This window comes from Dasypus novemcinctus, chromosome 23, assembly GCF_030445035.2.
Source record: "Dasypus novemcinctus isolate mDasNov1 chromosome 23, mDasNov1.1.hap2, whole genome shotgun sequence".
In the NCBI taxonomy this organism is placed as follows: Eukaryota; Metazoa; Chordata; class Mammalia; order Cingulata; family Dasypodidae; genus Dasypus; species Dasypus novemcinctus.
Window position 1 is genome coordinate 70092933 of NC_080695.1, and position 17064 is coordinate 70109996.

The following is a 17064-nucleotide window of genomic DNA, read 5'->3' on the forward strand; positions in this document are numbered from 1 at the left end:
GCTGGCACATGGACTGTCCAGAGATTCAAGTCTCCTGAGGATACACCATCCCTAGCACCAACCACACATTCAGTAAAAGTGACAGAAGAGGCATGTGTAGAATACGTGTCTGGATGGCTCTGGAGTTCAGTGCCATGTCAGTTGGCTCTACTTTGGAATTTGTGTTCCTGAGTGTAATGGGGTTGGATTCAGATGTGACCTTTCTACACATGCCTCTGAATCCAACCCCATCACACTCAGGAACACAAATTCCAAAGTAGGGCCAACTGACATGGCACTGAACTCCAGAGCCATCCAGACACGTATTCATCATCCATGACTCATACGTCACAGTGGTCCTCATCTATCTAAATGTTTTTTATGGACGAATTTGTTCATAATTTTCTTCCATCATATTATTAAGAAAACATTCAAACATAGTATACCCACCATCCAGATTCTACCTTTAACATTTTTCTCTTGTTTTATCACGTCTATTAGGTCATCCATCCATTGTTCTATCCTATTTTCTGATGCATTTCATGTTAAATTGAAAACATCAGTACACTTCTCCCTAAAAACATCAGCATGCATTTCATCAACTAGAGTTCAATAGTTGTTTAATTTCTTTTCCTCTGAGGTAAAATTTGCATACACTCAAGTGCACAAATTTAAGGATACATTTGCTGAGTTTTGACAAATGCAATCACCTGTTAATCCTGACCTCTATCTGGAGGTGGAATTGCTCTACAGCCACCCTTGTAAAGTTCCACATTTTGATGGTGAATTATTGTTGGGCAGAAGGGGATTGCAGGTGATGGTGGTAAAGAGATATTTTAATTTCTTAAGTTAAAAAAAAAACACTAGATATTGCTTGATTTTTGTAATGAGAAAGTACTAATATATTCTGTATGTTAAAAAAAACAAAACTATATGACAAGAAAACTAAAGAAGAAAAAATGCGGTTCGTGTCCATGATAGAAAATTTGTTTTACAAGAGGAAAGTGCATTCATCACTTCAATCATTATTAGAGCGTTTTCATTATTCCAATAATAATAATAAACAAAAAGGCACACACACAAAAAACTCATTACCCTTCAGTCTCTCTATGGTTCCTTTTCCATACACAGCTGCTTACCAATGATTACCTCCGAGGTATTCTTTCCAATGTTTCCAAGTCCTGAAGCAGGACTTACATAACCTGCACGGTGGGTTCTTATTATCAGCATCAGATCCAAGAACCCGAGGAGAAGGGACAGTTGCTCTCTGCTTGTCCCTAATGAGGCTACCAGGGAATAGGGCCCTAGAGACCAAGGAGGCTCCCGTAAAGGGCTTGCCCTGTGGTTCCCTCAAGCATCCTTCCCGCACGTAGGGCGGGATCCTCCAGCTCCTCATTCCTGCAGACTTAACTGAAAAGCCCAAGGACCTTCCCTCTCATTGAGACCAAGAACCTCTGGCCAGGTCTGAAGACGTCAAGGGAGCCTGACACTGCTGCTGCCATCGAGGACAGCAGTTCTTCCTGCTGAGAGTCAGACCAGGGGGCTTCATGAATAAATGCTTGTTAGGAGGCGAAGCCTTGAGGGGGCTCCTCACCACGTCTTTCTTTCAGGTGGAGCTGCAGGAACAATTCTGAACTCATCATCTGTGCCCTGAAATCACCCTGCGCTGACCAGGGAAGGTCCTGCCTGTGTGCTGATGAGTCCCTTAACTCTGGGTAACACCAACGGGCGTTTATCAATTGGTGCAACCAGCTGAGAGCCTCTCATACCTTTGGGTCATTTCCATTTTACTTCTCCCTGTTTGACCAGGGAGCTCAGGAGACACAGCCCAGAAGGCCTGACCCAGACCTCCTGAGAGTGCCTGCAAGCGGCAGCCGAGGGCGGCATCAGCAGCAGTGGCCTTATCATCATCACCTGGGGGCAGCTGTGGAGTGATTGCGGAGATAATGCTCAGAGCACACGAGTGAAGAATGTGACCATTTTAATCTTCTTTCATCAGTTGTAACGAAGGTACCACAATAGGGGGTAAATGGAAACGCTGGGATTTTCACATGATTTTTCTGTAAACCTATAACTTCTCTAATTAAACAGAATAAAATAAAAAGATAATTTAAAAAGTATGTGTGACACGGCCAGATCAGAAAACAAAACTGAAACCCAGAGACGTTAACAACTTTCTTTACAGCAAGACCACTTAGCATATTGATGACATGAGCCCCCTGGATTCAATGTCAGTCTCCATGGTAACGTTTTGCATAGATGTTCTCCATATTCATTACGAATATAAAAGTCTGTATTAATATTCTTATATTTGTAGCGTTCGATAACATTTACTTTGTAAGGATACATGGATAGAAAGTTCAATCAGTACAGAAGGATCCAGAGACAAATCCGCCGTCAGCACTTTCCGGAGTGTCCTTCCCCGGGTGCTCTGTACACAAGAGTGTTTGTATTTATTCTTTTCATGAATAATGGAGACTTGAAGGAGATCTGGTTGCTGAATGAAACACATAGAAAGAAAAATTCTAGTATTTACACACATCACATGGCCTTTTCCTTTGTAACCTTTATTTTCCAGGCTATTGAATGTATCAGGCTTTGTCTGCATTTGGCCCAGACCCCCCACACATTCGTGGGTCAGCACTTCCAGTACAGTGCGGTGACGGTGATGAGAGCAGGCATCCTTGCCTTGTTCCTGGTATCAGGGGGAAAGCTTTAGACATTGAGTATTGAGTATGATGTTGGTTGTGTTTTTTCATAAATGCCCTTTATTTTGTTGAAAAGATCCCTTCTATTCCTAATTTTATGGGTGTTTTTGCCATTCAATGATACTGGATTTTGTCAAACATCCTTTCTGCAGCAACTGAGATGATCATGTAGGGTTTCTAAATTAAAAAAAAATTAAGTTGGATCACTGCCTCAAACTATATACAATGAATTTCAGAACAAAAGCCTATTATGAGGACAATTTTTTTCTATTTTTCTTGTCTGTTTTTAAAATTATTAATATTATTATTGAAGTAATGAAAATGCTCTAATAATGATTGAAGTGATTAATGCACCACTCTGTGTATACCAAAAACCATTGATTATACACTTTGGATGAATTGTATGCTTTGTTAATAGGTGTCAATAAAATTCTTTAAAAAAAATTTATTTATTTATTTATCTCTCTCCCCTTCCTCCCTGCCCCAGTTGTCTGTTCTCTGTGTCTATTTGCTGCACCTTCTTCTTTGTCCGCTTCCATTGTTGTCAGCAGCACAGGAATCTGTGTTTCCTTTTGTTGTGTCCTCTTGTTGTGTCAGCTCTCCATGTGTGCAGCACCATTCCTGGGCAGGCTGCACTTTCTTTCGCGCTGGGCGGCTCTCCTTATGGGGTGCACGCCTTGTGCATGGGGCTCCCCTACAGGGAGGACACCCCTGCGTGACAGGGCACTCCTTGCGTGCATCAGCACTGCGCGTGGGCCAGCTCCACATGGGGCAAGGAGGCCTGGGGTTTGAACCGTGGACCTCCATGTGGTAGACGGACGCCCTAACCACTGGGCCAAGTCCGCTTCCCCTGTGTGACAATAAAATTGATTTGCTTAAAAAAGACAATTATGAAATATGAAATGATCAGATAAAAATGAAGTGGGATGTGTTTGGATCTTTGACATTGGAAATGATTTTTTAATCAAGAGAAACTTTAAATCAGGAAAGGTTTTAATATGATTACTGTTAGAAGCCTGCAATCATTAACAAGCTGTAGGTCAGTTTTCCGTGATATGCACTGGGGAAGGGCTAACCCCATCTCCCATAAGCCTACATGCCTAAGGGCATGGCCCTTCCCCACAGGTTAAACAAAGAAACCACCTAGAGACGGGAATAAAGGGAAATGGAAACCAGAGAGATAAAATCCCTACAGATCAAAGAACCATCTGCTCCTGCAGCATTCCAAGAAACCATAACTTCCTAACCCACTATCTTCTAGTCATTATCAGGGAAAATTTTCACCTCTAGGGCTTCCCATTGGCCCCTGCACCTCACTTGAACCCTCAACCCCCTCCCACCAACTATCATTTCCCCGCTTAGGAGAGTTCTGTATAAATTCAAGTCCCCCCCTTCCAGGGGTGGACTGAAGTTTCTCTTCAGATCCCCCTCTGTTGGGAGAGCTTCCCAATAAATTCTTTCTCTGCCTGTGGTCATATAGGTCTCCATGTCGCAGTAAGCACTGATTTTCTGCAACAATTACCTCAAAATTAAGGATTTCTGTTCAGTGAAGTTCAGAATATATTAAATTAGACAAAAAGATTTGCATTGTCTACAACTGGAAAAGTTTATCTAGACTATACTAACATATAGTGTTGCAAACAAACAAAACAAAACAAAAAAACGAAAAGAATACTGAGTAAAAGGTATGAATAGACAATTCACAGAAAGAGAAATAAAATTAGCTAACACATTTACAAAGAAATGTTCAACCTCACTGCAAATCCATGAAATGCCAGATAAAGTGAGATACTGTCTTATACCCATCAGCTTGACAAAAATTAGGAAATCTGATGATACCAAGGTGATAACAAGGACATTCTTAGCTAGTGGGAGTATAGACGGCTACTGCCACTTTGGGGCAATCTGCTGGTACTTACTATGCGCATCCTTATAACCCACAATGGGGTTTGTGTATCTATATATATCATGGACTCTCTCCATGTTCATTGAAGCATTGTTTGTGAAAGTGAGAAATTAAAGGCAAGGTAAAAGTTCATCCATAGTGGAAAGGATAAATAAAATGTGATCGATGCATACTCAGCATTAGAAACTTTAAACTAAATGCATACATAACAACATGAATTTATCTTTAAAAACATAACAAAAACATTCTGAAAAAGGAGTTAAAAGGTAAGAAAAAAAAGCTGTAGCTCTCCCAATATACACCACAATGATGAAAATTAAGGACATTTAAATACACAAAACCATGTTTTACAGGGACATACATTTATCCAATCACTTCTATAAAACACACATTAGATTGAGTAAGTCCCTTGATAAAATGTAGGGAAATGAAAGTTGAGGTTGGGAATGAAGTAAATAAAATAAAACAATGTTTAACTGAATAAGAGAAGTCTTCCACAGACCAATGATGACAGTGTGCAAAGCACTGAGTAGAATTACTGCTCACTTGAAATTTTTAAATAAAATTCTGTTTTTCATGAGTGGAGCATCTTCCTCTGGTCTAGGACTGTACCAGGGTGGAGGTACGAATTTGTGCTGGGAAAATAAGACAGATTCAAGATCAGAGCATCGTGGGCACAAAGCAGACGCCCTGCCAGAGCTACCGTCATGCACATCCAAAGCCTGTGCCTCCCAGGTCCACGTGCATTCAAACATCTCAAATGTAACACGTGAAAACTCTCTATTCCCAGCCCTCTAAATTGTGGGGGTCCCACAATTAAGTCCATCCTTCCCCCTTTTAGGTAAATAACCCTCACGTCAACTTCAACCCTCACTTTCTTTCCATGTCCAAGCCATCAGCTCTACCTGAAAAGTAGATCCGAAATACAACCACTTGTTCTGCTCTCTCTGATGGACCAAGCCCCCATCAGTGCTCACTCCTTGGCCTCCAATAGTCCCGCACCCAGGAAAAACAGCAGGACCACTCAGGGGCTGGCAAGGTCCTTCTTGCTCAGAATTTTTAAAAATTTTAACTTAAAATCTTTGTAGTTTAAAATTTTGAATTAAAATATCCATTCATCTTTTACATTTTATAAATTCTAAAGGTAATGCAGGTCACTCTAAGATATTCAAACAACACACGTGTATAAACTTAAAAAAAAATGAAAGGCCCCCTCCCCAGCCCACTTTCCCACTCCCACTATTAGCTGATTCTTTCTCTGTTTCTCCTAGACATTCTTCAATGCATGCCAATGTATGTATGTAATAAGTGTATATATGTGTGTACATGCAGAGGTTTTTTGCTAAAATGAAAACATATTATGCAAATTGTTCAGCAACTTGTTTTTCACTTCATCCTCCTAAGACTAAATTCCTCCTTGTTGGACAAGCAGATCTGCTCATTCAAGCTGCTGCCTAATGTTCCGTAGTGATGCCACGATTTCCGTAATTCCCCTACTGATGACATTTGAGTTCTCCAGTTTTCCATGCATGGACCTTGGAGGCAATAGGCCTGGTTCCAGCAGTCACTTGACACCTCTGGGCCTCAGGTCCTCTCTTGTAAAGGGGAATAACAACATGGACCTGGTGCGCCAGTCGCGATGCTGCTTGTGACCTGGGAGCACGAGGGTCCTGATGCTGCACGATCTGAGAGGAGGAGAGGCCGCGGGACAGACCTTGCCCGCCCCTGAGGCCCCCAGCCAGCACCCGGCTCTGGGTGCCAGTCTCCCTTCCTGAGCTTCTTCAGGATCACCCATAAGTTACTGCTTTCACACAGCCTGGCACGAGTGTCCAAGCCCCACTTTATGGTTTACGTTAGAGTCGGAAATAGTTGCAGTCCACATACCCTCACCCCCAAAAAAACCCCTCCAAGGAGACTTTTCAGAAAAGAAGTAAACACTGACATCTTATGCAGTAGAGACCCTGTTTGGTTTTCATTCACTAAAATTATGCTTCACAGGTTATGAAGAGGGGGTGGGACCTGTGGGGTGCGGCCCCCTGCCCGGCCCCCTTGGGTACTAAGGGAGCCCTGCCTTGGTCCAGGGAGAGCAGCAGTGGCTGAAGTCACAGCTCTGAGCACCCAGCCACCTGTACCACTTCCCCTTCTGCGTGTTGAAGGAGCAAGTTAGAAAAATTAAATAAGTCCTAATTATTTAAGCAGCGCAGTTATTATCATTGCTCTGATTAGGGATCTGCGTTAAGAAGGAGTGCAGTAGACAAAGAGGCAGCCTTCAGGGACTGCCTTCCTGGGCCCCAGCCACTCCACTGGTGCTAATTGCCTGGAGGAGACGAGGGTCCCTTGGGGTCCTCAGGCTCAGCCAGGCCCAGCCTGGCTTCAGGTGGCCTTAGGGGACCAGGACCCGCCCTGGGGATAAAAGCCTGCGGGCCCAGCCCTGGAGCAGGTGGCCGCCCAGCTCCCTTCTGGATTGCCAGCTCCACCTCCCAGCACAGGGAAGGCGCCTTGGGTTGAATCCTGAAGCTAAAGGTACGTTTCCACCAGCAATTCATGGGCTTTTATTCTGGAGAATCCAGGGTGGAGGAGAGAGGGGCAGAGAGGAGAGGAAGATGGGAAGGAAACAGCAGAGATGGGGACAGTGGCCAGGGCCTTGGAAAGGCTCTGATTTCAGGTGCTGCCTTCAGGGGAGGTGGGCGGTCCTCCAGCCGCGGGACCAGAGGCCTTTCCTGCAGCGGGAGCAGAGGAGGCAGCACAGCCACTGCAAGGGCAGGGGTGGTCCCCAGCAAGGAGGGCAGCACCTTTAACAAAGATGCCCTTAGGATGGTCCCGGAGGGGCCCTGGGATTCTTCACCTGCAGGAACCTCCTGTGCCCGGAGCCCTGTCCTGGGGACAGACCCCCAAGCCCAAAGGACAGGAGCCCCAAGGCTGAGGTACAGCCAGCCCGGCAGGCAGGTCTCGAAGCCACCCCCTTCCTTTCCCCTTGCCGAAGAGTTTAGCTGTATTTTACCAACCTGGAGGCCTCCTCCCACCTGCCCCTGCTTATGCCCATGTTTGTTTCTCAGAGACAAGGAGGGCACCTGACCAGCTCCCTCTCGACTTTAAAATCCCATCCTATAGTGAGGACATTAACTGGAGGGGGCGACGCAGCACACCTCCTCGTGCCCTCGCTTTCTGAGGACGACTAACGCCTTCCCCTGCATTCACAAGGTCTGTTTCCTCCTGTCCCTCTTCTCTAAACATCAGCGCGTCCCTGATCCTTCCCTAAGCGCCAGGCAGAGCAGGCAGTCCTCGCCTGAAGCAGCAGCCCCAAGCAGGGAGCGGCTCAGGCCCTGCCCCAGCCACTCCTCCAGGGTTTGCGCCCCGGGTCCCCGCTGCCGGGCTTGTGGGGAGACACGACCTTGAAGTCTGTGCCTTTTCACCATGCAGAGTTTGTGGTGTTGAATTTTTGGACGTTTAAAATGTACCCCTATGCATTCGGTCCTTTTTCTAGTTTGTAAGTCCCTTTCCCGTCAGAATTGCCACCTGGCTCAGGCCTCCGGCCCGGTCAGCCAGAATTCTTTCTCCAGTCAGAGAACACGTTCTCAAGGAGCCTGGGTTGGCTTCCCTGAGGCTAACGTCAAGTATAAGGTCCCCTCCTAACAGCGTAGCTTCCCTTCAAGGCATTGTAACTTTGTTACTTCAATTTTCATATTTTTAGACTTTGGTGTCACTTGGGAGTAAAAATTTTAAGTTTATTTCAACTTTGCAATTTTTTCTTTTATAAGTCCAGAGCTTAACGCCTTGAAGATGCAAAGTACTCTATTTCTAATTCTTGGATTCCAATGTTTGAGAGGGGGGACTCCCTGTTCACTTCAGGTAATACCTTAAATCTTTCTATTTGAGAGGTTTTGATTGTATTCTGCCTCTGCCTTTACCCTTCTAGGCATAATTTATTTATATTTTTAATTTTTATTTTGTTTCGGTTCATACCTGCCGTACTGCCACAGTATCATCCTACTTTCAAAATCCCTAACTCTGACCTAATCATCAAGAAAATACTCACTAGGAACTTAAGTGCAAGAAAGTCTGACAGAAACAGAACCTTCAGGGATATCACTGTCAGCCATGTCCAAAGAGGAAATATTTTAAAACAAAATACATCTACAAAACCTGTCTATTGGGTACTGGAATGCAGGATTAGGTTTATTGTTTTCATTTGCTTTTATGATTCCCTTTCCTAATGATGTTTTGCTTAGGCTAATATTCAAAGCAAGGCTTGAATTCTGAGACATGCATCCCACACGGAGAGCATCAGCTGTTCAGAACAATCTCTGGGATTGGAGAAAGCCAGGATTTCAATTCTGTTGTGGCTCTTCCGCCGGTGGCCAATTGAAAGTTGTGAAGTTCAGCAGAGAAAGGGACAGGAAACTGGGCAAAGGTGGGCAATTAGAATACCTAGGATTCTCTTTAAGAAGCGAGTCTTGGCTGCTTCTCTCATCATCCCAAACTTCCAAGCCAAACCTACAGACAGGCAGAGATGGGAACCATCAGTGCATCCATCACACACAGATGATTCCTAGAAAATCTTTCTGTCCCCAAACAGTTCACCAATCAGAGGCTCTCATGCCCAATTTGCGTTATAACTGGTGCATCCTTTGAGGTCAATATTGTCCCCTCTAGGTTCCTCTTAAAATTCAACTGGATTAATTTAGTATCACCAGATTATGAGAGAAGTAGGAACCAGAGAGAAGACCCTTTAAAAGAGGAAAAGGGCCCTGAGGAGGAGGCAGGCTGCTGAATGCAAACTTGCAGTTGAAGTTGTGTTGGCTTGGAGAGTTTGTGTCAAACTCAGGCCAAGAATCTAGCTTGTCTGGCATTTCCTCCTGACCTTCTGAATACCTTGGTTCAAGAGTTTCCCCCAGGAATATCCTTTCCTTTTCCATGTTGACTAATTCTTACCAGGACTAAACATTGATGAGTAAGCCCAGAGCAGGGACTGGACAGAATTCTGGACTTCTTAGCATCACTGAGCAGTGGCAAAGCAGCCACCACCCAGAGACCAAAGAATTCATGGAAGAAGACAAACAATGTCTGTCTCTCTGTTTCTTCCTCTAAGAGGATGCAAAAGGATGAGCACTTCAAATGGCAGGAGGTAGTATGTCAGGTATCGGGAAGAACTTCTGAATAGAAAGATAAGCTGATTATCAGAGTGGTAGCTCAGTTCCTCAGCTCCCTTAAGTCTACATGAAAATAATAAGTCATCACCTCTTCTTAAGGTATGAGGTAGAGGTAAGAAGGGAGGATGAAAAGTCCTCTGAGATTCCTGTCATCCCTGACTCAATAGAAGGACTCCGTTGCTGACCTAAGGAAACAGACAATTAGAAGAGATTTCCTTCCTTGACTTCTGAAGGTCTAGTATTGCTGCTACTTATTGATGCAAAGAGCTACTCTTGGGAGCTTTGGCCAAGTGATATGACCACGACTTCCCAACCTCATGCACAAAACCAGCAGAGCACACCTGCACACTCTCCTTGAGGAGCATGTCCCATCAAGCCTACTCCTTGGATACAGCTGCCAGGGTTCCTGTGGGGCACATCAAGGTCCAGAGAAAGAGGCAGAGCATTCCCTCCCAATCCTCAGTGTTCAGTTGAGGTCAAGTGACCCAAGGACTATTTCTGTTTTATTCTCAGATTCATTTATTAGTTAAGAGATCTAAGATACTGGGGAAGGGCTTTGGTTTATGGTGTTCAAAGGAGCCTAGCTCCTGGCCAAGAAGAGCAGAGGTAAGTGACCCAATATTAATATAAACTATTTGTGTTCACGAGATGTTAAGAATTATTCCATGGTTTAGAGGTGAACATGATATCTGCCTACATCAAAAATCAGGGATCTCTCTGGAATTCTCTAGTTTCTTTTAATAATTATGAATGCCCATTAACTTTACCCCTTTTTGTATAAAACCTTTTTATATCTTTCGCCTTTCCCAACTAAACATATTTGGGCTTGTCTGAAGTTTTGCTTCTTATGTATTTATGTCCTCTTTGCTCATATATTCTCCTATTCTGTATTTGGTGACCTACATCTATGTTCACTCTTTCCATTATTTATGTGATTTTATACTTGTATGTTTTTCTCAAACTTCATCATTCTTGATCAGAAGTTTTCAACTGGAAGGGGCAATGTAGAGAAGGGAGAGGATGAACTGTACCAGAAACTCCTGGGGAACTTTCCCAAATACAATATGTATTCTACCCCTACTCTAACCTTATCAAATATGGGAAAAGGCACATTTTGAGAATTTCTGTTTCTAGTCCTGATGGTCGAATTCCTTTACCATGTTGGAAACCATTGCTCTGATGTGAAAAGCTCTGACCTTTCTGTGCTATTTTCATAGAGCACTTCCTTCATTTTGATGATAGTTCATAGCTGTCATTCTGGTGGAATACAGTTTCCATCCATTGTGGAACAGATAGCAATTGAGGATTGCAACCAACATTGTCAATCATAAAATTTTAACTGGTACTTAACTAGGAAGCTTGGAGATCTATTAGAGTTTCCCTGATGCAGATCCTCCTTATCCATAGCTTCTTTTTCATTTGCTTTTCTCCCAGCAGTTTTCCCTGGACAGACTCCTCAAGGCACTGAAAGCAACCAGTGATGGAGGGTGCCAACAGCAGTTCCTTAGAGGCTTTCATTCTGATGGGTATATCTGACCATCCCGAGCTAGAGATGATTTTTTTTGTAGCTCTCCTCATTTCTTACTTGCTGACCCTACTTGGGAACTCCACCATCATCCTGCTTTCCCACCTAGATGCCCGACTCCACATACCCATGTACTTTTTCTTAAGCCATCTCTCCTCCATGGACCTTGCCGTCACGACTAGCTGCATACCCCAAATGCTGATCAATTTATGGGGCCCATACAAGACCATCAGCTATGGTGGCTGTGTCACCCAACTCTATGTCTTCCTTTGGCTAGGGGCTACTGAGGGCATCCTGCTTGTGGTGATGGCATTCGACCGCTACGTGGCAGTTTGCCGACCCCTACACTACACCATCATCATGAACCCCCAGCTTTGCTGGCTGCTGGCTGTCATTGCCTGGTTGTGTGGCCTGTGCAACTCTGTGATCCAGTCAACATTCACTCTCCAGCTCCCGTTGTGTGGGCACCAGAAGGTGGACAATTTTCTGTGTGAGGTGCCTGCCATGATCAAAATGGCCTGTGGAGACACAAGTCTCAATGAGGCCATGCTCAATGGAGTCTGTACCTTTTTCACTGTCGTCCCCTTGAGCATCATCCTGATCTCCTACTGCAACATTGCTCAGGCGGTGCTGAAGATCCGCTCAGCAGAGGGACAAAGGAAGGCCTTTAATACATGTCTCTCCCATCTCGTCATGGTGTTTCTCTTCTATGGCTCAGCTATGTATGGGTATCTGCTTCCAGCTAAGACCAGCAATCAGGACCAGGGCAAATTCATTTCCCTCTTCTACACCGTGGTGATGCCCGTGGTGAATCCCCTCATCTACACTCTGAGGAACAAGGAGGTGAAGGGGGCACTGCGACGGCTGCTGAGGAAAGAAGGGAAGTAGGCTGAGAGAAGCAGGAACTTGTCGGAGTCTTGGTCGGTGACCCGCGGTATCGGGAATGAAAGACAAAGAAAGATTGGGTTCACGGGATCTGAGAGCATGGATTTCTCAAGCTCATTAGACAACTTTATTGAGTCGAAGGGCTAGTATATATACCCCTAAAATACGTGACATTCAGCATAAAATCAAGTTACCTATTACCCTTACCTCATTCTATATTAACTAATGACTGATGAACATCAACAAACTTTACTGGAACTATTATTATAAAAATCAATAACTATACTCACAAATCTTGTTACTCAGGTCGTTCTGTTCTATATGTTATTGTTCTGCCTGCAGGTGTGTTTTCCCAGCCAAGATTGTGATCCGCACCGATAATCACAAGGGACAGTTTGACTCAGTGGTCAAGGAAGTAACTTGCTTCCATGGAAACAACATGCCTTTGTTTCCCACATTTCCCCCTTTTTGTTTTAGTCAGGGTGACTGTGCCTGTCTTAGGTTGCCCCCCAGGGGGTCTTACCCGTCATTGACTACCAGCCAAGCTCACTGACTTCGGGGTACTATTATAGTGTTTTAGCAAGTACTAAGTTATTAGCCTGTCCAATTGTGTCCAAACGGTGCAATCTCTGGCAAACACCTTTACCCAGGCAAGCGACAACCATGAGCAACAGGATTAATACACATATCCCTATTCCTAAGGCAGATAAGGAATGCTGAGACTTCCACCAATCAACAGGATTAAACTTATTTAAATGTGAAATCAAATCATTAAAGATGTCCTTATCATTATCTACGTATATCTGATTATGAGACATTTCTAAAATCTTTTTCTGCAATTCCTCAATTTTTAATGACATATTTCCTTTGTGTCCTAACAAATGATTTCTGATCTTATTCCACTGAAACATAGAAATGTTATAATACAAAGGAGTAATAAAAAAATTACTTTCATTCCAATCACATTTCAATTCTCTTAACAAATTCAAATTATAAACTTGATCTCCTAAGTATAAAACAGCAGATTCCAAATCACTAACTCTGTTATTAAGTCCTTCATCAATGTGCTCCTGACTATGCCATATGTCACTTGCATTCTTGTGCCAATCATGCACGTATTGCTGTGTTTGCACCGTCTCATGCAATGCAACAGCAGCAGTGGCAGCAGCAGTGATGACACCAATAAGGCCAAGAATGCCAGCTATGAGAAGTCCCAAAAATCTCTTAGATTGTTTCAACAGTCCTTGAGCCAGGTGGAAAAGAAGATGACTTTCAGATGACTGCCACATCCGATTCATTTTCACCGGGATCCACACTCCTCGTCTTCGGCGAGCCATGGTGATAATATCTCCATTCTGTAAAATATTCTCAGACAAGCAAGATACAAAGCCACATCCTTATAAAATAAAGCATTTTCAGTAATGGTAGCCTTCCCTACCACAAACACATATGGATCTCTGACACATGATTGAAAATGATGAATTTGATCTAATTGTAAATATTGTCCATCCATACTTTTATTACCTTTCCATTTAGAAGTAGATGCCACTCCTAAGAAGACTTTCCATATTTGTTTTTGATCATGGACTCCAGTGCTATTACACCATGGAAGAGGAACCCATTTCCCTATATTATTCCAATCACTATTATTTTTGGTAAAAATTATTTTTTCATCCAAATTAAGGGATTCATGAAAGGGATACTGCATATTATTAATTTGTTGTCCCAAGCTATTTATACCATATCAAATAAATCTGCCCTTATATTTGTTGGGATTCCCCATAGGGGCACTTTCCCAAACTATTCCATAGGAATCATTAAAAACGACAGATCCTCTTCCCATATGGCATTCATGCACCTTTGCATATCACCAGCATTCCTCTTAGGACAACTATAACTTGGATACTTATATTCTTGGTATTGATAGGATGGGAATAAAGTTACCAAAGATTTAGTATTATTATGGCTAAAATTGATCATAGTTCTATTTTTCACAGCCATACATAGTAGGCGATTGCCAATGCAAAGAGGTCAGAAATCAAGTGGAAGAAGGAGATATAAATCCTTTGTCCTTCTTCTCGTGGCTTAAGTGGTAGTCTATCATCCATGGGTCCAGGAAATATATGAGTTCTATTTAAATAGACAGGAAAAGAAGGATCTTTCCAGGTTAACTCTCAAAGTAATGGGGGATTAGGGATATAAGCCCAATATGTGTAATTACCATTGCCGGTTTCACTCACTATCAGTAGGATCCACATGTGTAGAAGACTCCACTTCTTTAGTACTAGGTTTAATCTTTTTTGCCGGAAGCCAGATTTCTTCTCCATTTTCTGAAATGATAAGAGCATAACCTCCCTCCCCCCTACTTTAACCCTGCCTTTTTTTTTTTTTTTTTCCATTCATTACTTAAAACATCTTTCCAAAATACTGGTTGAGTCTCAGATTCTGCAATTTCTGTGGATGTTTGAGAATGTCCAAAATGACATTCAGCTGGTGTCATAGAATCATAAGCATTAAGAAAATTTAAGGTAAATAAAGCTTTAGCCAATTGATCTTTAGGTGATATCATACCATCATCTCCCCCTTTTTGTTTTAAAAGCATAGTTTTGAGAGTATGATGGTATCTTTTAACAATAGCTTGACCTGTAGGATTATGGGGAATGCTGGTAACATGTTCAAAAGCATATTTCCTACAAAAGGAAGCAAAGGATTTACTAATGTAAGAAGGTCCATTATCAGTTTTAATTTTTAGAGGGCATCCCATCACAGCAAAAGCAGACCAGAGATGTGAGCGAACATGATGAAACCGTTCCCCACTTTGAGCAGTAGCCCACATGAAATGAGAATAAGTGTCAATACAAACATGAACATATTGTAGTTTACCAAAGGATGGAATGTGGGTAACATCCATCTGCCATAACTGATTAGGAGTCAGGCCTCTGGGATTAGTTCCAGCCTGAAAAGGCACTGCTGTCAGTGGTCCACAGGCAGGACAAGTATGAATAATTTCCTGTGCTTGTAGTCTTGTTAACTTTTGATATTTATTTCGCAGGCCTTTAGCATTAATGTGAGTTAAAGCATGGTAATCACGAGCACTTTGTAAACATCCCACTAATAAATCAGCTCGAGCATTACTTGCTGTTATAGGACCAGGCAAAGATGTATGAGAACGTATATGTGTAATGTAAATAGGATGCTGTCTTAATCTAATGAGATGTTGCAAATCAGCAAAAAGTTGAGATAATTTATCAGTAACAAAGATATGAGCCGTTTCAATATGCTTAATAGTAAGGCATACATATTCAGAATCAGAGACAATATTCAAAGGTTCCTTAAATATTGTTAACACCTTAAATATGGCAGCACGTTCAGTACGCTGAGCAGACGTGAATGGAGTCTGCCAAGCCTATTCTTTTTGAGAAGTAACATATGCTGCTTTTTTATTACAATTACTATAGTAAATACTGTACAAGATAGTTGGGCTATGCACATAGCCCTGAAAAGCACTGCAAAAGTTTATTGTTGCATTTTTTACAGATAGAGGAATGCAGCTGGCTTGATTTGTCTAAGAAGACACTAAAGAAAGTCTTAGCAAGTTTTAAAACAAAGTGATAGCGACACAGCTGGACATTAACTTTTGCAGCTAGCAGTGTTTGGGATTGCTGCATACTACCGTGTTGTTACTTTAATCTATGATAAGAGGTTGTTTCTGTGACACACACTCTTTTATAATAATTAAAACCACAATTAACCACATTGTACTTTTCTTTTTAATATTATGCTGAAATACTGGTAACTTTATACACTTTTAAGCATTTATAGAAATCTTTTACTCATACAACTTTAATTAACAGAGGGTTATAACACTTTAAAACACCTTTTATTCAGCTTATAATTTTTCTTTCAAGGTAAAAGAACAAATCTTTTAAAATTAGTTTGGAATAAAAGGCTACTTTTCAGGATTTGATTTTGAGAAAGCAGTTTTGAACATTATGTTCCTTTAAAAGAGATAAAACTTTTCCTTCTTGGAAGACCGAGGAAATGATGAGGTTAAAGCTCAAGAAGCTGTTTTGATGAAACAGACTTTCTTTGTATACTGATTATTGAGGATAAAAACTTTTACCAAAACAGATTAATGATTTGAGAGGCTTTGAGAAAGAACAAAATTTTAACTTTGCATTCGTATACTACTTGATATTAAAGCTTTTAAAATTTTATAGATAGACCCATCAAATTTTAATTAACTTTAATTATAAAAATTTCTTTTCTACGAACCTTCTGCACTTTTAGTATTCACTCAGGTTTCATTCCATATTTTACTCTTTCTTAATAACCAATCATTTTATCTTAGGACAAAATCATTTTCTGTTTCCTTCATAATAAAAACACATTTCATATAGCCCATATACGAAGCCCTGGATTTGAACCGTGGACCTCCCATGTGGTAGGCAGATGCTCTAACAGTTGATCCAAGTCTGCTTCCCTACATTGTCTTTATATATTACTCTGTTTGTGGACACTTGGGTGTATTCTATTCAATGAGATGATGTTTCTCACAGGCTGCCCTGATAATGGTCACCCCGTTTGTTTGCATCCTGGCTTCATGTATCCCTATCACCTGTGCTGTGCTGAGAGGCCCATCAACAAAGGGAAAATGGAAAGCCTTCTCCTCCTATGGCTCCCACCTCACTGCTGTTTCCCTCTTCTATGGCACCATCATTGCTGTGTACTTCAACCCTTCATCCTCACACTCAGCTGAGAAAGACCCTGCAGCTACTGTGCTGTACACAGTGGTCACGCCCATGCTGAACCCCTTCATCTACAGCCTGAGGAACAGGGACTTGAAAGGGGCTCTGAGAAAAGTGATGGGCAGGAGAACATGTTCTTACTGCTGAAAGTATCATGGACCTC

The 17064-nt window shown here is 42.3% G+C and overlaps 1 protein-coding gene, 1 long non-coding RNA gene and 1 other non-coding gene across 3 annotated transcripts; 1 reads left to right on the forward strand and 2 right to left on the reverse strand.

Moving 5' to 3' along the window:
• Nucleotides 1–277: 277 nt before the first annotated feature.
• Nucleotides 278–350, reverse strand: LOC111759800 (small nucleolar RNA SNORD113/SNORD114 family). The gene has a single exon (XR_002793687.1). It is a non-coding gene; the product is annotated as a small nucleolar RNA SNORD113/SNORD114 family (small nucleolar RNA).
• Nucleotides 351–11223: 10873 nt separating this feature from the next.
• LOC101446799 (olfactory receptor 2C1-like) lies at nucleotides 11224–12156 on the forward strand. The gene has a single exon (XM_004475846.1). The coding sequence runs from the start codon at nucleotides 11224–11226 to the stop codon at nucleotides 12154–12156; it is 933 nt and encodes a 310-aa protein (XP_004475903.1).
• A 729-nt stretch (nucleotides 12157–12885) lies between these two features.
• On the reverse strand, nucleotides 12886–14424 carry LOC131275637 (uncharacterized). Its single transcript, XR_011647234.1, has 2 exons — nucleotides 14375–14424; nucleotides 12886–13520 (listed from the first exon to the last, which is right to left on the reverse strand). It is a non-coding gene; the product is annotated as an uncharacterized lncRNA (long non-coding RNA).
• Nucleotides 14425–17064: the final 2640 nt, after the last annotated feature.

Bases quoted from the DNA above. Each gene is read 5' to 3' on its own strand.
- LOC101446799 (XM_004475846.1), top strand. From the start codon at position 11,224: ATGGAGGGTGCCAACAGCAGTTCCTTAGAGGCTTTCATTCTGATGGGT.